We start from the raw sequence: 20,494 nt of genomic DNA on the forward strand, positions 1-20,494 counted from the left end.
TTAAGTGTCAGGAGGAAACAAACAAGTTTCAGATTTTTTTCCTTATTTATACAAATTTAAAAAGAGGTTTCTCTTAAAATTTTGTGTTGCCATGATGACACCTGGCTCTACCTGAACTTAACTTTTCTCAAACCTTGAGCTAACCAAGGTGTTTTTCTTATGGAAATGTTTGTCTTCAGCTATGTGAATGAACTATGTATTTACCCTAGACTCTGTCTTTCTTCAGCTTGGTTCTGCTTAAGACTCAGAACTGATAAGGGCTCAACAAACCTGTATGTTTTACTCATACATTGTTCCCCTAATCTATGTTAATGAAACTATATATTTACTTGGAAACCTGTCTTTCTTCAAGATTCATGTCAATCGTTTTATGGTCTGGGATGACTCATCTGGTGCCAATGTATCTCAAAATGCATGTTGTGGGTGAGGGGCCTGGTGCCACTCTGAGTTTTGAGACATCTCCTTTCTCTAATTAACAGCTCACTGATAGGTATATAACATACTGCTAAAGGCTAGCAGGGGGGCACTCTTTCTGCCCCCTTCTGATGTCTATGTCAGAAGCTTTCTCTATCACTTTTATAGTTTTATAAAATTTTATTACACAAAAGCTCTGAGTGATCAAGCCTCTTCATTGGCCCCCGATTGAATTCTTCTCCTCCAGAGGCCAAGAATCCCTGTGTCTTTCATGGTTCAGCAACAACCTTTTAACAGTCTCCAAAGAGGGCTGCTATGCTTGATCCCATTCCTTGGGTTCTTCTGCAAAGGGATCTCGCCCTCCCCTAAGAGCTGGAGTCCATTTCTTCACCCTCTTGACTTGGGTGGGTCCTATGACTTCTGTGACCAACAGAATGCTGTGGACATGACACTGTGTCCCTTCTGGAGGTGGCTCTTAACGGGCCTCCTGACTCTTGGAATGCTACTCTGGGGATGGCCCTTCTCTGACCAGGCTGGGAGAGGCCTGAGCCACACAGAGATCCATGAGTGGGCATCTCCGGCTGAGCTCCCCACCAATGGCCACATGAATTGCCAAGACCTGCTTCAGACTCTGTTGAGGAGACCCCTGGTTTGGCATGAGGCGCTTCTGGGTACCCGGGCCCAGGGGACATGGAGGGCTAGAGGAGACTCTGACCTACAGTTCCCACTCAGCTGGGTACCCACTTTCCTGATTGCCATGAACCTTCATTTCAGGGGCTTGGGCTATAGAATGTCACCCCCACTCACAGTTGGAGAAACTGATTCTCAGAGGAGGAGGTGATTCACTTCACGTCACTCGGCTGGTAAGTGGCAGAATTGAACTCTGGGCTCAGGGCCTCTGGCTCCAACCACAGCCTTCCCTCTTCCTGGGTGCCAGCTGCTCTCAGGAAGATCAGTCTCTAGTCTGGGCCTGGTGCCAGCCCCACTTTCTGCCTATCTATGGTGATAAGTGTGACCAGGATGTCTGCTTGTCTGTGCAGAGAATGGAAGCTTGGGCCAAATCAAGGTGCTCGGAGCTTCCACCCGATAGCTGGTTAAGTAAAAACAGGCAGCAAGATAGACCATGGGTGGGGAGGGGGCTGTCACTCACTTCTTTCCGTGATAAGCATGGGGACCCAGAAGAAACACTTATTATGATATAAAACAAACAACGTGGGGTCGGGGGAGGGTCTTGCTCGGTCCTTACCTGGGGGCCAAAGTCTCCTGGCGCACCCTAGGAACACAAAACAGGATGATACATCACCACTACTTCTATTACTTCTTCACATGTGTGGAGCATTTGCTCTGTGCTCAGGGCTTCATATACACGGTCTCACTCCAATTCTAACAAAAATAACGTACAGACTCTATGTTATCTCCATTTCCAACGAAGAAACTGAGGCACAGAGAGGCTAAGTAACTTGCCCAAGGTCACACAGCTAGCAGATCCAGGGCTTGGAGTGAGGTGGTCTGCCAGCCTCCAGACACAGTGGAGTAGAACCCTCGAACTTCCGAATGATGATGGATGATAACTGATTCACCACTTGAAGTCACCAAGCTTTGGAGCAGTGTGCTATGTAGCAGTAGATGCCATGACAACAATTTCTCTCTGGTTTCAAGAGAGAGGTCTCCCTGCCTTCATCATTTCTATGACTCAGTGGCATTAGCCAGAATTGGCATGAAGGCAACCACTCCACCCGCCAACTGGTGCCTAGTCTTTGTTCATCTATAAAGAACACTTAGTCTGTTACCTTGCGCAGTCTTCTCCATGAGAAGTTGGTTTTAATTTACAGATGGAGTAACTGAGGCCCACAGAGCTGGGCAACTTGCCAAAGATGATACAGTTGCAGTACAGCTGGAATGCACATCTGAGGCTCCAAATACCAGATCCTGTGCCTTGCTCAGCCCTGATGGTGGACGGGAACCCTGGCTATTCTGACCTACACAGGGCACGTGGTAATAGGGGTTGTGGGTGGTGCAGCACAGCCTGGCCCTGTCCTGCTTAAGAAGTGTCTGTCGGTTCTACCACACCCAGGGCTGTTCTGGCCCCTGACTCCACTGTGGGACACACAGGCCTCCCCTCTCTCCTGCTCCCCTCCAAGGCACCTGGAGTCCCAGCCCTCCAGAAGTCTGATGTGACATTTAGTGCCCAAATGCCAGGGAAGTCCTCACAAAGGGCTACAAATATCCTGGGGCTAGCTCTCTACCATTTGTTTTCCTGAGAGGTGTTCTCCCCACAAAGAATGCCATCAACAGTGTTCAATTCCCCAGGCTTTTCTGGTACCTTCCTCTTTTCAGGATTGATAATTTTGGAAACCCGTCATTTTGGATAGACTATGCTTTGAGTTTTGTTACACTCTGGTGCCAGAAGAACTTAGATTCAACCCTCCAGGTACTTTAACTTGTCACATGTAAGCCTTGTAACCATTTTAGGAGGTAGGCACCACTAACCCCACTTCACAGATGAAGAAACTGAGGCTACAGGAGGGGGTGTGACTTGCCCAAGGTCACACCCTGGGACTGGGGTTTGAAGGCAGGTTTCTGGCCTCCTTTTTCAGCCTACCACATCTGGACAGCCTCCAGCATCACTTACCTTTTCCCCTTTGGGGCCTGGAAGTCCCTGGAGAAGGAAGATAGAGAAAGAACATGGGTGAGTGAAGAGGACTAGGCTGACCCTCTTCTGGTTTCCCTGAGGCTCTGAGGGCAGAAAGGCCTGTGAGGCTGAGCAGAGCTGTGGGTAGCTGAGTGAAAAGACATGTGAGCCTATCAGCCTTTAGCTGTCTGTGCTGGCCCCAAGGAAGCTCTGCACCTCAGTCCTCACCATGAGGAAGACAGGGCACTAGGCAGTCCCTGGCATCCTTTCTGAACAGGGGCAAGTGTGCTAGTCACTCCCCCTAGAGAACAGAGCTCTCCCTGCTCAGCCCTCGCTGTGCCCAGACACCAGTGAGGAGTCACTGACTTCTGGGTCTGGAGGTGTGAGAAGGTGGAGGTGGCTCCTGGCAGGCCACGGTGGTTGCCATCACCCTCTGGCTGCAGGGAAATGTGTCTCTTTCAGTCTTGCCAAGTTATTAACACCAGGGCTTCTAGGGAAGCGGGCCAGGTCACACACAAGGCACCGACTGTGGGGCTCAGAGACCCAGGGGTGGGGGCTAGGCTGCGGCAGGGCCAGTTTGGCGTTCACACTCTTGATCAGGGGCCTTGATCACTGGGATGGATCACTCCATCCCAAATCATGTTCTCTTCAGCTAGTAATGAATTCGCTCATTCACTCTTTCAACAACTCATCCGTCTAGGTACTGGGTTCTTTCCTCCCATCCTTTAATAATGTACCCAGCATCAGTCAGCTCTCCAATCATTTGTTAATCCATTCATTTTTCACTCAGTTATCTGCCCAACCATCATGCATTTATACATCCACAAACTCATCTACTCTTGCTTGCATCCAACTGTCTGTACAGTGTTCGATTTATTACCACCTCACTTGACTGTCCTTCCATCCACCCATTCATCCATCCACTCATCCGTCCATCTGTCCATCAATCTATCCATCCATCTGTCCTTCCTTTCTTCCATCCATATCCAATTATTAATTTAATTATGTTATCTGTGTGCATCTTATTTATTCTGCTAAGGAAGCCCATGGACCACCTCTGACCCAGGCGTTGAAAACTCTTCAGCGTGGTGTCCACCATCCAACTCCTGAGACTGTAAGTGAGGGGATGCTATGTGCTGAGGACCTCCTGGGAGGGGAGGTGTTTTGAGGGCTGACTGGACATCAGGGACAGTGTTGTTCACAGTTTTTTGCATTCCCAGCATCCCTGTGGGGAGAGTTAATACGACTGTTTGACAAAAAAAGAAGCCTCAGGCTTGGAAGGTGAAAAGGCCTCCACAAGGTTGCACAGTCAGTAGGGGGTGGGGCTGGATTTGAACTCAACTCTGACAGTCAAATAGCTTCTCTCCATGTTGAACCACATTCTCAGTGGCTCCTCCCTCTGGCGCCCATGGTCATTCCCAACCCCAGGGGCAGCCCCATCCCAGGACACCTACAACTGCCCTGTTATCACTTACAGGCTTTCCATCCAATCCCAGTGGCCCCTGGAAAACGAGAAAGAGAGACAGAGAGAGCACAGAGGTTATCTTTCTTCTGTGTTTTTTGACCCAGAGGCACTGAGTGACAAGAGACCAAAGCCTGCCCTGAGATCATGGTCTTGGGTACATTTCACATGGACTCAGGGTGGGGGCATCTCTGTGTTGTTTGTTGCCTAGAATCCCCTCCTCCGAAAACAGCCCATTTCTCCTTCAAAGCCACCCGCCTCCATCACCCCACAGGATTTGGGCATGTGACCACATTCCCTCTGCTAGGCTGAGTGGTTCAGGAATGAGTGTCATGCCTGAGACTCTGAATGGTGGAGCTTTAGCTTTGTGGTGTCTGCAGATGGCCAGTGACCACTGCACAGAAGCCTCCACTACCTCCCCTTCACCTGTCTACACACCTGACAAAGCCTTGCTGAGCTCCTTGTCGGGGAATAGAGGAATCAATGGGGGTTCCATGGACTAGGTCTGCCTGGTCTTGACCAACCCTTGCCCGCTGGGTCTAGCTGTAAACAGTCAGTTTCCCTGGCTGGGTCTCCAGACTGCCCTGGCAGATAGTCATCCACCAGTTCCCCAGATGCCGTGACAATGGCTACCCCTTGGTGCTCTTGCTCAAGGGCCACACTCCAGGAAGGAAACCAGGGCAGTTCTTAAAACTGGTCCCCTAAGCGCTTCTGGCCACTCGCTTCACATTCAATCAAGGGTCTGGATGTCAGGGCAATGGCCTGGGGGCAGCTGGGGTCCCAGGAGAAGGGGGAATGGGGCCATTTCAAGGGCCCAGGCCCTGGGGTCTCCTGGTGAGGTGCAATTTCAGTCCCTGCCATCTGCAGCTCAGCAGGAGCTGCATGAGCTGGCCTGTCTCCTCAGGCCAGCTCCTAGCCATCTTGACCTGGATCCATATTAAAAGGCTCTTCTCTTCAGCAGTCCACTAAGAGTGGGCCTTGTCCCATCTACCCACCATGGGCTCTGGCACTCATAGGGCTGTGTCCCTCTGGGCATCTCTACCTGAGACCCCTCACCCTGGCCTGGCTTTCTCAGCTGCCAGAACACAGAGGGCCAGTCCCATCCTGGGTCTCTTCTGGGGCTATCGGTGGCCTCCATACTCTGCCTGAATTGTAATAGAAGCCTTGTGTAAGGCAGGTGTTATCATTCCCATCTTACAGAGGAGGAAGCTGAGGCCTAGTAAGGGGAAGGCATTGCCCCAGGCCAGGCAGCCAGAAGAAGTGGGGACTGGCACCCAGATGGCAGGGACTTCAACTCTGTGTGGACACAGAAGCCCGTACTGCACTCAGGCCCTGGCAGTGGTCTCACCTAGCCTCTGGCCACTCTCTTTCCCTCTTGTCTGCCCTTGCGTTCCTCTGTTCAAACCTTCCTTGCTCTATCCCATTGCCCACTGGATCTTGCCTGTCCCTGGACCCCCAGTCACCTTGTCCAGAGTGGTTGCCACTGTAGACTCTGTGCCCAGGCCCGAGTGTGTCTGTCCGTACTGCCGACCTGAGCCCAAACATAGTGCACACTTGGCCCCTCTTTATTCTGCATGATTTTAAAAAGTCATAATGCAGATGGAAATTAAAAAGAGACGAAGATGCAGCTTAGAATTAAGTAACATTCTTTCCTTTTCAAGAAATAAGAAGGCGAGGATGTAGAGAAAAAGGAAGCCCTGTGTGTTATTGATGGGAGTAAATTGTGTAGCCACTAGGGAAAACAGTATCAAGGTTCCTCAAATAATAAAAAACAGAACCACCTTATGATCTGGCAATTCCACGTCAGGGTATTTATCCAAAAAAAAATGAAAACAATAATTCAAAAAGATACCTGCACCTCCATTGCAGCATTATTCACAATCATGAACAGAGAAACAACCTAAGTGTCCACTGGTGGATAAACTGATAAGGAAGATGTGGTACACACACACACACACAGAAATACTATTCAACCATAAAAAAGAATGAGAGGAGCTTGCCTTTTCAACAACATGGCTGGACTGTGAAGTGCATTATGCTAAGTGAAAAAGTCAGGCAGAAAAAGACAAATACCACATGATCTCATTTATGAGTGAGTGAGTGAGTGAAAGTCGCTCAATTGTGTCTGACTCTGGAATGGGTAGCCTTTCCCTTCTCCAGGGGATCTTCCCAACCCAGGAATCGAACCGGGGTCTCCTGCATTGCAGGTGGATTCTTTATCAGCTGAGCTATGAGGGAAGCCCTCTTTTCATATGTGGAATCTAACACCAAACAGCAACAAAAAAAATGAGCTTATAGATAGAACAGACTGAAGGTTGCCAGAAGTAGGGGGGTGGGTGAAATGAAAGAAAGGGTCAAAAGGTACAACAACCTTCAAGTTACAAGATAAATAAGCTCTAGGAATGTAATGTACAGCAATGATGACTCTAGTTAACAATACTGTATTGTATACTTGAAAGTTACTAAGAGGGTAGATCTCCAAAGTCTTCATCACAAGAAACAAAACAGAGACTAAGGTGTAGCTTAGAACTAAATGAAGCTCTTTTCTTCAAATGCCAGGGGGCAGAACACAGCAGACCTCACTGCTAAGTCACCAGCAGCAGCTGGTGACACGAGCTGGCCTTGGAACTAGATTGCGTGATGAGTTCAAAACACTCTTGATAAAGGCCAGGACACAGAGCAGGGCTTGCTTTGGACTTGACTCCATTTCCTTCACAGGGTCTGCCCTTGCCACAGCTCTGGGAGACTGGTGCCATGTCCCTTCCTACAAATGAAGAAGCTGAGCCAATGGGATTGTCCAAGGGCTTGGAATAGGCCCTACTCTCTATGGAATGCTCTCTCCCTCCGGCAGCACAGGGTAGCAGGAGTGACGGATGGTTATCCAGGGAATCTGGGGAGAAGGCTCATAGGCTTTGCCTTCCTTCCAGGATTTCTGGCACCTCTGACTCCCTGAGTGAGGAGCCCTTCCCTGGGGAAGGGCTCTCTGGACCCTCTTTCACTTTGACCCTCTGCCAGGCCCAGTTCCAGTTGACGTGAGGCATGCAATGCCTTGGTGCCCTGCTTCTCTAGAAATAACTGCTACAGAAGGGAGCCTGGGGATGTTCCCTTGGCTTCGACCCCAGAGGGGAAAACTCAGTGCCACCAACTGTCTCTGAGAGCATTCTGAAGGCCAGGCCTCAGCAGCCCCCTCCTAAGAGTGACCAGGGGCCTCTTGCCTTCCTGCCACCTCCAAGACTGTCCCAGTGGATCGTTGACAGTGCAGCCTTGGTACCCAGCTTGTGAGAAGCCTCCTACGTGGCAGAAAACCAAGTTTTCAATCCGGGGTCCTGCCTGGATTTAGGGTCACAGGGCTCTTGGCTCCGGGGACTTGATAAAGTTTGTAGTTTCAGAATAATGGCAGAGGGGGCACGGAGAGCAGCAACCTTGGAAATGCCCATGGTGAGGCTGAAGGAAAGTTATGAGTTCCTCAGGGACTCAAAGCTGGAGCTGTATGTGGAGAATCCCAAGGACATAGGAACCTGGCGGGCTACAGCTCATTGGGTCACAAAGAGTCAGAAATTAGTGAAATGACTTAGCATGCACGTGGTTAGATATGATACCAAGAAGATTCCTTTGGCAAACATAGAATGGTGATGGGCAGATATTTAGAGACCAGAGGGTGCTGGTCTGGCTTCAGGGATGGAGCTGACCCCCAGCCATGGCTTTGGTCTGTGGAGATGGCTCTGGGCTCATCTCTGATGACACCAAGGCTTGAAGGTTGTGCCCAGGCCCTTGAATTTTCTGTCTGGGGAAATAGCTGATGCTTGGAGAGGCTGCTCGGTGACCATGGGTCACTGGGAGTCACTGAGGAGGGAACTCACAGAAGGGTGGGGTGGAGGAGGAAACAGCTTGGCTTTGGAGTCAGATGGACTTGCCCAGCTTTGGGGCATGATTCTGACCCCTCTTATCCTGGGAGAGGCTGGGGCCTGGGTTGTGACTCTTAGAGGATGGGCCCTGCCCACAATCACCCTAATACTGCTTTTACCAAACCTGGTGTCCATGGACACTGGTGTCTTGCAGGGTGTTAACAGGCTTGCCTAGGGTAAGGAATTCTATGGTCAACTAAGGAGTTGTTGTTGAGTTACCAAGTTGTGTCCAACTCTTTGAGACTCCAGGGACTGCAGCACTCCAGGCTTCCCTGTCCCTCACTGTCTCTCGGAGTTTGCCTAAGTTCATGTCCATTGAACCGGTGATGCCATCCAACCATCTCATCCTCTGTTGCCCTCTTCTCCTGTCTTCAATCTTTTCCAGCATCAGGGTCTTTTCCAATGAGTCAACTGTTTGCTTCAGGTGGCCAAAGTATTGGAGCTTCAGTTTCAGCATCAGTCCTTCCAAAGAGTGTTCAGAGTTGATTTCCTTTATGATTGACTGGTTTGATCTCCTTGCTTTCCAAGAGACTCTTAAGAGTCTTCTCCATAGAAGACTTTTTTTGAACCATAGTTTGAAAACATCAGTTCTTCAGCATTCTGCCTTCTTTACTGTCCAACTCTCACATCTGTACACAACTACTGGAAAGATCGTAGCCTTGAATATATGGACCTTTGTTGGCAAAGTGATTTCTTTGCTTTTTAATACACTGTCTAGGTTTGTCATAGCTATCCTGCCAAGAAGCAATCGTCTTCTAACTTCATGACTGCAGTCACCATCTGCAGTGAAGTAAGGAGTTATACCCTGTGAAATAGGTTTCTTTCCTGCAAGACTTGTCTGAGCCATAATTCTGCTTGTGGGTCTCCCAGAAGGCAATGTTCCCAGCCTCAGTGGATCCCTTGTCTCAGGGCCTGGCTGAATCTTTGCAAAGCAACTGTGCTGGCAGGCTGTGTGGATGAACCCGGTGTTTCCAGGAGTTGGAAGGAGGTCCAAGCTTGGCTCTGAGTGCTCTGTGAGGAGGAGAAACATTCTGGGGAAGGGTAGGTCCAGGAGATGGGCTGGACCAAGGCTGGACCAAGTCCAGGCTGAGTGCCCCAGCTGCTGACAAGCTGGTTTTGAGCAGGAGGGGAATGTACTGGGAAGCCAGGCCATCTAGAAGAGCAGAGCCCCAGACGGGGTGGTGGCAGGGCCTTGGTGGCAGGGGGTCTTATCCTATTCGGTCAGCCCTCCCTTCCCTGACTATCGGCAGTTCCAGCTGCTTCTCTCCCTGCATCTCCCACCAGAGGAGCAGAAGGAATGACACTGGGCAGCCCACAGAGTGAAGGCAGGACTTGGGCCTTCCCTGGGTTCAAATCCCCTCTCTGAGCCTCAGCTTTCATAGAACGGGTGATCCTGAGGGTCAGATGCCACAGCACTGTGCCTGGAGGCGCTCGGTCCCTGCTGGCTCCTTCCCCTGCCTGATCAAAGCCGTGGAATTCACCAGAGGTTTTCAACGCTTTCTGCCCTCCGCGAAGCTAGACAGCTGTTTACAAGCCTGGGTTATGCTTTAAATCACTCCTCCCTGGTGCAGATCAGCTGAGCTCCAGGGCGATTCTGGATGTGTAGAAGCAAACAGAACCTTGCGCTCTGCTGAATCTCGGGCCAGGAGGACAGAGCCCCTGTGCTGGCCCATCCCCTTGCCTCGCTCAACAACTTGAGGAGCCTGGAACCTCAGTTTCCTCATCTATAAAATGGAGGTCACGCCGTTCTCTCAAATGACAAGTTCAACATGGGTACCAAGATAGTCTCCTTGGTCTCCTCTTTTAGATCAACCCAAGTTGTGAGACCTACAGGCAAGCAGACCTGTAGTCTGCACTGGCCCTGGGGTAGGCAGCGCTGGGGAGGGATGTTTGTGTGACCTTCTGAGTGGCTGACAGTGAGATGCCAGGCTGTGCCACTGCTGACATCTCTTACCTTTGTGGGTTTGCTCCCTCCCTCACCCCTTGGGTATTTCCTAAGCAGGGTTCCATGGAGTCATCTTTCAAAAAAAATATTAGCAAGTATGGCAAAAGAGGGGAGGTTTCTTGGTGAAGTAAGTTTTGGCCATGGAGTATGCCAACTCTATCACTGGAGCTTCTCAATGTGGCCAGGGAACAAAGCCTTGGAGGGACCCCGAGGCAAAGAAGTTGTGCAGACTGTTTCCTCTGTGTGAGGCTGGCTCTGTTCCTCCCTGTTAGCTGTGGCTCAGGCCTCCCAACTGGTGAGAGTATCTGTTGTACGGAACTGAATCAATACACTGGCTGTGTTTAGACAGAGACAGGAGTAAATGCTCAGACCAGCTGGAGCTGGGTGACTATCTTGGTTTCTGGTTGTAATTAATGCTGACAGCTCCTGTCGGGGAATGGAGCCCCCCAAATGCACCAGAACAGGGCCCCTGGATGGGGGGCTTACCAGGATTATCAGTCCAGGGTCCAGTAATTATGGCCCAGATGTTGACAATTCATCAAATTACAAGGCTGTTGGAGCCCAGAGTCCCAGCCTGGGACGCGCGCTTTCCTGTACAAAGGCTCTCTCATTAGGGCTGTCCAGTGGGCAAGGGGGTGGATGGGCAGTGCCCTCGGGCAGGTCAGCACCATGTGGTTCTGATTTCTCAGGTCAGGCTGTTTGCATACACATGGGCCACAGCACGACTGTCTGGGCTTAGCGATTTCCCAGACTTGAATTCCACTGCAGGGTAAGGGAAAGAACCCCCAATCTTACGTCCAGGCTGGCTGCAGCTTGTGTCTTGGTGGTGGCACGTGGCTTCTTCTGGGGAACCCCTTCCTGGGATCTCGGGCCCTTTGTAGAGTGGTCTCTGCAGTCACCTGCCACACCTAACTCAGAGCGAGCTGTGGGGACTCAAGCTGTGTGGGGACCTAGGAGCCTGCCAAGGTTGGAGCCCTGACCTTCACTTGCTCCTGGGCCTTCCCATGCTGCCCCCTCTCACTCTTTCTCTGGGCAAGGGAGGGCAGGGCTGGCCTGGAGCCAGGTTTGGTTTAGTCCATGCAGTTAAAAAAAAAAAGTAAAACTTAACCAAATTAATTGCAACATTTTAAAATTGTAACGTTTCCCATAAATAGCTGGAGCATGGACTTGCACTGAAAAGCTGAAGACCTGGCACCCTGGGTTCACATGCCTGGCAATGGCTGCTGGGTCCAGTGCAGTTCCCAGTGCTTCCCAGGACCTACTGTCCTGCTGAAGTGACCTTCCAGCTCTGTAGGGGCATCTGTCTTTGTGACCCTTGGCCTAGAAAACCCATTAGTCCCTTTAGCTCTGTGATTCTGTGAGGCTGGAAAGCCAGCTGGCCTCTATTTTGGGGAGAAGACATGATCAGTGAACACGCTGTGTGTTCTGGAAGCAATTACACGTATGTCCATTACACATCATGGCTAGAAGAAGGGGTGCCATGCCTTTGAACAGACCCCAAAATATCTGCCTAAATTACACATTTGCCTGTTACATGATTACCCTGTCAGATAACAGGAAAAATTATTTCAGGGTAGGGTAAAGGGGAGTGACAGACCTGACTCCCATTGGGTGGGGGAGGATGGAAGCTGGATCAGTGAACTGAGCTTATCTGCTGAGAGCAGCCTCTAGCCTGGTGTCTCCAGCTCAGGCACGTGGGGCTGGTCTGATGGAAGGCAATGGGGAGGGCAGACCAGCTGAGGCACCCATTTTGGTGGCAGCCTCTGGTGCGATGAAGATCCAGCAGGATGGATCAGAGGGTGATGGTCCCAGTGTGGCTGAAACTATACAATGGGTAGTGGCCTGCCCGGGACAGCACAGCTCAGCTGGTGGGACTGAGACACAGCATTACCAGGACACCAGGGGACAAGGGTGATTGATAGGGCTCACAGCAGACACTGAGGCTGCAGGGACCCCTGATGTCCTAGGCTATACACCTGATCTGCCCTCTTGCCCTGAGCCTTAGTCTGCAGGGCCACTTGCCTGCTTCCTCCCATCCTCACTCATGTTTGAAACCCCAGCCTCTCTGAAACCTTGGGCTTTGAGGTAAGCCCTCCTTGGTTTCCATGGGTGACACAGTTGTCACCCACTGTTAACAGATTGGGCTTCCCTGGTGGTCCAGATGGTAAAGAGTCTGCCTGCAATGCAAGAGACCTGGGTTTGATCCCTGGGTCAGAAAGATTTCCTGGAGAAGGGCATGGCAGCCCATCCAGTATTCTCGCCTGGAGAATTTCACAGACATAGGAACCTGGTGGGCTACAGTCCATGGGGTTGCAAAGAGTTGCAAGAATTAACAGGTTGGTTGGAATCCTTAAGAATCCAAAGATTTCATATAAAAACCTGTATTTCTAGCTTCTCTTGAAATGTTAGAAGACGTGGTAATGATCGATCTGCTTGGGCTGAGCTACAGTGACCCCCTTAGATGGCGATGTGCCCTCCCAGTTCAGTCAAGGACCACTGTTCCCTCCACTCCCCTGCACCCAGCCGGTCTCCCCTATTTCATCACCTGGCTGGCCCCTGGAATGCACCAATGAGCTTGCAAGCCTGCAATTCTAGCTCTGAACCATCTCTCCGAACCACGTATACGTCCAGTCCTCCACCTACCCTGCCTAGACTTGGCCTCTCTCCTGGAAAGGCCTCCACCAGCCTCCGGGCTTCCTATCCCCAGTGCCCATTCTTCCCACAGTGAAGCAGCGGGGAGTCAGCCTCACTGTTCTGCTTTTACCCTGCAAGCCTTGGAGCGAGCTGCCTAACTTCCCTGGAGCTTGTTTCCTCCTCTGTAAAGTAGGTGTGGTGTGGATGGAACGATTTCCTATAGGTGACAGTGTCCAGACTAGAGCTGGGCACCCAGGGGGTTGAATGAGTGTGACAGTAATGTGCTGGGCCAGTTTCGGTGTAAAAATCCAGGAAATGGGGCAGAGCTAAAAGACACACACACACCTTTGCCTTCTCACCTAGAAGTCACTAACCCTAAGCATAGCCCTGTTGGGCAGGTACTGTTATTACCTCCATTCCACCAATGAAGAAACTGAAGCTTGGTAAGGCCAGGCATAGCCAGTTTGGCCTGGGACCCAAGCCTGAATTTCCTGCTTAAACCCTGCATGCTTCCCACCTCACCATCTCCCTCCGGCTGCACCTGGTACGGCCTCACCCTCACCCTCAGGGCAGAGCTGCAACTCCCCTTGGCCTGACATTCAAGGACCCCCTGTCTGCCCCCACGATACTCCTTCTAGACCCACATGCCACCTCTGAGAAGTCTTCCTCACCTTTTCCTTAGCCCACACAGTTCCTCAGTAACTGACCCACTGCATTGTCTCCCTGTCACCTCCCCTCCCCACTGTGACTCTCCCTGAGGATCCAGTGCCCTCAAGAGGCCTGCCTCTGAAGGGTGTCTGTGACTATTTGAAGTGCCCCCTTCTCCAGATGGGCTTGTGCCATCCTGTCCCACCGAATTTGGGTCTGAGTAGCCCAAAAAGGTTTCCCAGGTGGTATTAGAGGTAAAGAACCTGCCTACCAATGCAGGAGATCTAAGAGACATGGGTTCAATCCCTGGATTGGGAAGATCCCCCTGAAGGAGGAAATGGCAACCCACTCCAGTGTTCTTGCCTGGAGAATTCCATGGACAGAGGAGTCTCGTGGGCTACAGTCCATGGGATTGCAAAGAGTTGGACATGACTGAAGTGACTTAGCACACACATGAGTAGAAGGACCTGCCTTTGTAGGGAGATGACCCACTGGGGCCAATCTCTCCCTAGAAGCCCCTCCTGAAGGGTGGTTGTGTAGCACAGGCTTGCATACCTCCAGTGACAGGGAACTCACTGCTTCCTGGGCAACCTGATGGATTTGCAAGGTTTCTGTTAAGCCTGGACCTTCCCAGGTTGGATGCTATTGCAAGTTCTCTCCACCTTGTTGCCCCCTTTGCGGAGGCAACCAACTTGTCAATGAAGCTGAGTGTTCTAGGCCTGCTCGCCCTGACCCTACTCTCCTATTCCCTCCCAGCCTGGCCTGTCTTGGGTGCACCCTCTCCCTGGATATTATCCTTGAAGTTGCCATCTGTAAGCCCCTCCTTGGCCTTCCAAACTCGGCTCACACCTCTCTTCCTTTGGATGGTGCCCTGACCCCCACCAAGCCTGGCCTGGGTCACAGACACTTGTAATAACCTGCACCTTCTCAGCCCTGAAGTTTGATTCTCTCTCCCACTCAATCCCCGCCTCCATGGGGGGGGGGCCCTGGATGTATATCTCACTAGTTGTATCCCAAATGTCAAACAAAGTGAGGACACAATAAATATTTGTTGAGTGAACCAACTGCCAAGTGAATTCTTCTACAAAGTTCCCTACTGGCACCAGTGCTTGGCCTGGGAGCACCAGAGGGCGCTCCTGACCTGTCAAAGGCTGTGATGGGCACCAGCTGACTCCTGCCCTTCTGGGCCACATCTTGGGTGCTGGGGACACTGGCTTGGGAGGGGCTCCTTCAGCCTCAAGGGCTCCCCCTGCTGGGGCCGGTGATCACCATGGTTGCAGGAACTGTCACTCACTGAACCCAATCTGTATGTCCAGTGCTAGGGCTCTCACGGGGTCAGTTAATTGGCTCCCCAAATGCCTGAAGAAGGGTCACATGGTCTGTGGAGCCCCAAAGCCCACTCTCTCTCCACTGCATGGGCAGGACAGAGGCCAGTCACTGATTTCAGGAGGATACTGTGTGGACCAGCTTCATACTTCAAATAACTGCTTTCTTTCAAGTCTACTTACTTGGAAGACCTGAGTTTGCCCCAGTGGCCTAGTGCAGGTCTGTGAACATGCTCTTCCTGGCAATGGGGTGAGGGTGCTTCGCTGCCTAAGGGGAAAGGGGGTCAGAGACCAGCCTGGAGGGCATCACTCTGCAAAGATGTTGTCACAGGAACACCTGCAAAGAGTAAGACAAACCTCTGCTGGCCTCCCATGGGCTGCCCCTGCTGAGAGCAATCCCAGAACTAGACATGGGAAGATGGTATCTCCCTTGGAGGTTTGTAATAGGAGCAGGGGGCTCCTGGACCACTGCCTGGAAGACGCAAAATGCTTCCAAGGGTAAGTAGGGCTTCTAGAGACCAGGGGCAGGAGCAGCAGCTCAACCCTCTGTTCTTTTGGTTGCTCCACATGAGATACTTGAGGGACATGGGTCCAAGGCAAGGAGCCCAGGTCCAGGAGCACCTGTACTGGGCTTTTGAGGGGACCCTGGGGAAGGGGAAGGGAAAGTCAGCATGGTGACCTTTTCCCTGGGGCCCAACTGTGGTTCCCCAAGGTTCCAATCTGGGGACCATTAGCAGGGGCTGCTCAGGAAATCTGCTTTCATTTGCTCCACCCAGAATCTGGAGAACTGGGGAGCAGCCCTGCAGGGGTCAGATGATAATGAGATGTAGGATGCTGGAGTCTAAAAACAGATGAATTTGGGATATTGCAGATGAATCATTTAACTAATTACATTTCTACAATCAAAGCTGTTTTTGAACTATGAGGGTGCAAAGAAGCCTATGAATGCATGGTGCCTGGTGGTCCTTTTTTTGTTCATTTGATTAATTCCAAACAGTCTAACTGAGTTATTCGTTTCAAAATTGGTCCCAGGCAGAGGCTCTGTCTCCTATCCCGCATTTCAGCTCGGGGCTTGTGCTGGTCTCCTGGGGCCTAGGCTGTCGATGCCCCCGATGACTGACTCTGCACGTGATGGGCAGCTGTTTATGCTCCACCCCTGCTCTGGTTAGAGGATGCTCGGGGAACTGGCTGCTGCCAAGCATGAGGAGCTCTGGTCTTGGTCTCTTCACCTGTCAGAGTCAGGCTGCAACTCATGCCAGCCCTCTCTTCTCCATTCTTCCCTCTCTCATTTCATCCTTACTGGGACTTGTTTTAGCCGCTTGATATTGATAGCCACCTTCTGTCTGGACCTCCCCCCAACACCCAGCCCCTGTCTCTGCCCTGTAGCCAGGGAAGCTTTTCCAATATATACATCTGTCTTCATCCCTCTGGGTGAGTGGGGGCCCTTCATTCAGCGTCATCCTCCTGCCTTTTCCTGCCCTTCCACAGAGTCACTGTCCACTGGCACATGGACCACACTTCGTCCCCTGCCATTTTCATTGGGCCCGTGATGGTGCTGCACGGAATGCCTACCTACCTTGTTCCCCTGTCAAACTCCTACTCATCCCTCAAAACTGTCCCTCTTCTTTGAGGCCTCCCCTGTCCCAGGAGGAGTTAGCTCCTCCTTCCTCTGTGGGGTCCAGGGCCTTGTCTGGCTGCATTACAGCCTTATGCACTGTGCCATAAAGATCTCTGTGTGGGAAGGTCTACAGAGGCTTCAGGGGGAAGCCAGGCCCCTCGTGCTTGCCACTGTAAGATCTGGCAAAGTGGCAGGGCCACTTTAAGCTTCAGTTTTTTCAGTCCACAAAATGGGCATTAGTCGTGGTGTCCAGGGATAGGATGTACTCTGACACTGTGAAGTGCTGCACAGATCTGATCCCTCATGTTTTCATCCAGGCCAAGTCTCACACTGCAAATGCGGACAGAAGGGCTAAGTGGATGCCTAGGGGCAGGGGTGGGGAGGGGGTCAGTTATGGCTGTGGTCTCCCTGCTTCCCTCAGCTGCTCCTGGCCAGGGAAATGGAGTTAGACATTTCATCGTGAGGAAGATTTCCCCCCGCCTTGCCACCACCAATTTCTAATAATTGGGGCCTGTTTTGAGGGATGAGTAGGAGTTTGACAGACATATGGATGAGGAATACGAGAGAAGATGGAATGAAGAAATTTTCTTCTTTAAGTTAGACCTGGTTTTCTGTTTGTTTTTTTAATGGAAAGCAGGAAAGGGTCCTAACAATTTGATAATGGGGGGTGGGGGTGGAATGGGGTGAGAATCCAAGGGCCAGATAGAAACAGGGATGAGGAGGAGAACATTCACTCTAAATATGTTTCTCTGGGTGATGAGAGGAGAAAGACCCTTCTGCCAGTACACAGTCTGAGCCCTGATCTGCTGCCGCAGCCAGCTTACTGATAGGGTGGCTGGTGTGATGGAGAGTCTGCAGACTGTGTGCTAATTCAGGCTTTGCCATGAGGGTGGGTCTGGTGTCTCAGCCAAGTCCTATCATGGACTGAGCCCAGCTTCCTCCTCTGTGCAGTAAGTTCAAGACCATCAATCTTTCAGGGTGTGACCATGGGCCAGCATGTCTCCAGCAAGCACTCAGTCCATGCAGTTACAGTCCTTACAGTCCCTGGCATGTTGGAAAAGCCTCTGGAGGGGGGGAGGGATGGAAGTGGACAGTCCAATAGCTCAGCAGGTAAAGAACACACCTGCCAATGCAGAAGACCCAGGAGATGCAGGTTCCATCCCTGGGTTGGGAAGATCCCCCGGAAGAGGAAATGGCAACCCCCTCCAGTTCTTGCTGAAAAATCCTATGGACAGAGGAGCCTGGCAGGCTATAGTCCAAAGGGTCACAAACAGTTGGTCATGACTGAACGGCTAAGCACTGGAAGGAGAGAGTCTTCCAGCTCTTGTCAAGGCAGCCTGCCCCTGTGGACAGGTGGTTTCAGTAAACCCAGAGCCAAGTTTTCTTGGCCTCCTGCCTGGGTCAGCCTCTCACCATGACCTACAAGATTCTACTCCATGCAGCCCTGAAGACCTCTCCAACTCCCCCTTCTACCATTTCCTGGCACTTGCTCACTCACTCCAGCCATATTGGCCTTACACATACTCTGGACACCTGACGCTTGTTCCAGTCGCATGACCTGTGCACTTCTTTCTCTGCCAGGAGCATTTCTCACCATCTCCCCAAACTGTGATATCTTCTCATCATTTAAGTTTCAGCTCAAGTGTCATCTTCCACAAGAGCTTTCTGATTACTTAATCCACATTATCCCACCCAGTCAGCCCTCTCATCACGCTCCCTGCTTTATTCTCTGTCTAGGACATTTTACTGTTTGGTTGGTTTCTTTACTTTGTTTCTGTCCTCATCACTGCAGGGTGGCGCCTTGTCACTCTGGTTTGGTGCTAGTCCGAAGACCCAGGAAACTGTCTGGCATAGAGACGATGGCTGCTGGTGTTTCTGAAGTGGGCACACTCCCCTATTCCAGGGACTCTGCACCACTGGCCCTCAATGGGCTTCATCATTTCTATGTGCCTCTGGCCTCACAACCTATCACTCTCCTCATACATTCAAAATCACAAATCTTAAGCTCTGGAAAATTTACTAAATACACATTTTCAAGAACTATTTGTGTTCTGAAGGCGTAAAACAAACCCAAAAGTCATTAAAGCTCAATGTCAAGAGTCAAAAAGTCCAAATACCAAAAAAAAGAGGAAATGTGAGGGTTTTGATATTGTAAATAGGAGATGGTGAGACTTTTTCTATGCCAAAGTCAAGATGTAGACAATAGTGAGCCTTGCATGAGGGACAAGTCTTTTTGTCCTAGACAGAAGCCACAGTTTGGAGAGGAAAAAGGAGAATTTGTGATAAGAAACCTCTAGGAAGGCCACAGTGACCCCTAGTTGTCCTTTCCTCTCTATCCCATGGTAAATTGGCTGTTGGCTACCCTTCCCCCATAGTTCCCCAGAGACTGCAACTGGGTCTGGTTCTCTTCATGCTACCCTCATATACAACACACCTCTTGGATTTGTTGAGCAGAGCCAATTCTGCTATTTATGAGATGACAAACTCACTTTATCAACATGAATGCTGATTACTACTCTTAAATGTAAGAGTGCTGTGTCAAGGGCTCCTCTGCCAGCCCCACCTTGGACTGACAATGTCCTGAGTTTAAAATTCCCCCTGTGCTGCTCATTTCATGATGTCTGCTGTCCCTGGATCAATTGAAATTTGAAAATTCTTAAATACCTGGTGCTCTCCTGAAATTCTATACCTGCAATTCCAAGTTCTACCACCAGATGGCAGTTAGGATTACACAAATTTTATCAAAACTAGTTTCATCTGTGATTGCTTCTAATGAAAATACACCCGAAATTAAAACAAGATACATACTTACACACACATCCATAAATTTTTACTTATCATATTAGCATAGATTTAAAAGTATAATACCCTTGATTGGCCAGGGCTTTGGGAAACATGTAGCATTCATGTGCTGTTGGTGGGAATGTAAATTAGCACAGCCTCCAGGAGGGCAATTCGGCAGTACACATCAAAAGCCTTTGGGCCAGCAAGTCAACTTCTAGACTTTTATTCTAAGGAGATAATTATGGAAATAAGCCTAGATTTATTCCCATCATGTTGACTACAAGAGTGAAAGATTGTCAATATAAATAACATGACTTGGAGATTGGTTAAATCAATTACGTATATGGTAAAATGCTATGCAGCTATTACTTTCTATAAAAATTTCTTAATGATGTAGGAAAGCCTCATTCTATATTAAGTGAAAAAAATAGGTCACAAAAAAGTATGTCCACTGTAATCCCATTTTTATAATAATAAAAATAAAAACAAACTTGTACACAAAAAGTATGGGAAGAACAAACACCAAAATATTGAGAGGACTTATCTGTGGGTGGTAGGATTATGGATAATTGCTTTTTTCTTTTTGTGCTTTTCTCTATTTTGGGAAGGTTTTTATAAAAAACATGCTTCTTTCGTCATCAGCAGAGAGCTATTCATGAACCCCTGCCGTAGAAAAGGACAGGCTGGCCTTTGTGTAGGGAGACTGTGGACAAGGCGACCACAGGCCCTTTTCGGTCCACAACCTGCCCCATGTACATACTTAGCTTCTATGCCCCTGTCCCTCTGCTGCCCCTATTGGGTCCACATATGGACTTAGTTTCAGCTGCTCTCCTCACGGGGTGGAGAGGGGCACCCTGGATTAACCCAGAACATGCAGCTGGCAGTCTTCACCACAGCCACCCTGCTTAACTCTGCTCTTACTTCCCTTTAGGAAGTGACATGTTTTTAGCACAAAGGAAAAGAAAAACCTCCTTGAGGCTGGTCTTGAAGTTTACTAAATTGCAGAAAAAAGCCCCTAAAACTTTTTCTAAAACTGACCATTCTCAGGGTTTCGGTAAAACTTTTACAGCTTTGAAATGCTTATTTAACCTATTGTTGGTAGCCCGCTAGAAGGTATATAAAGCTCT

At 50.2% G+C, this 20,494-nt stretch overlaps 1 protein-coding gene across 1 annotated transcript in view; it reads right to left on the bottom strand.

Annotated features, from left to right (window-relative positions):
* Positions 1–20,494, bottom strand: part of COL23A1 (collagen type XXIII alpha 1 chain) — a 360,796-nt gene that overhangs the window by 21,468 nt on the left and 318,834 nt on the right. Inside the window, exons 6-8 of the mRNA XM_081502083.1 lie at positions 4,522–4,548; positions 3,047–3,073; positions 1,661–1,687 (exon numbers count right to left, since the gene is read on the bottom strand). Coding sequence (XP_081358209.1) covers positions 1,661–1,687; positions 3,047–3,073; positions 4,522–4,548 — 81 coding nt within the window. The remainder of the gene's footprint in view (positions 1–1,660; positions 1,688–3,046; positions 3,074–4,521; positions 4,549–20,494) is intronic.

Source organism: Giraffa tippelskirchi, chromosome 6, assembly GCF_054371585.1.
Source record: "Giraffa tippelskirchi isolate mGirTip1 chromosome 6, T2T-mGirTip1v1.2.pri, whole genome shotgun sequence".
Lineage (NCBI taxonomy): Eukaryota > Metazoa > Chordata > Mammalia > Artiodactyla > Giraffidae > Giraffa > Giraffa tippelskirchi.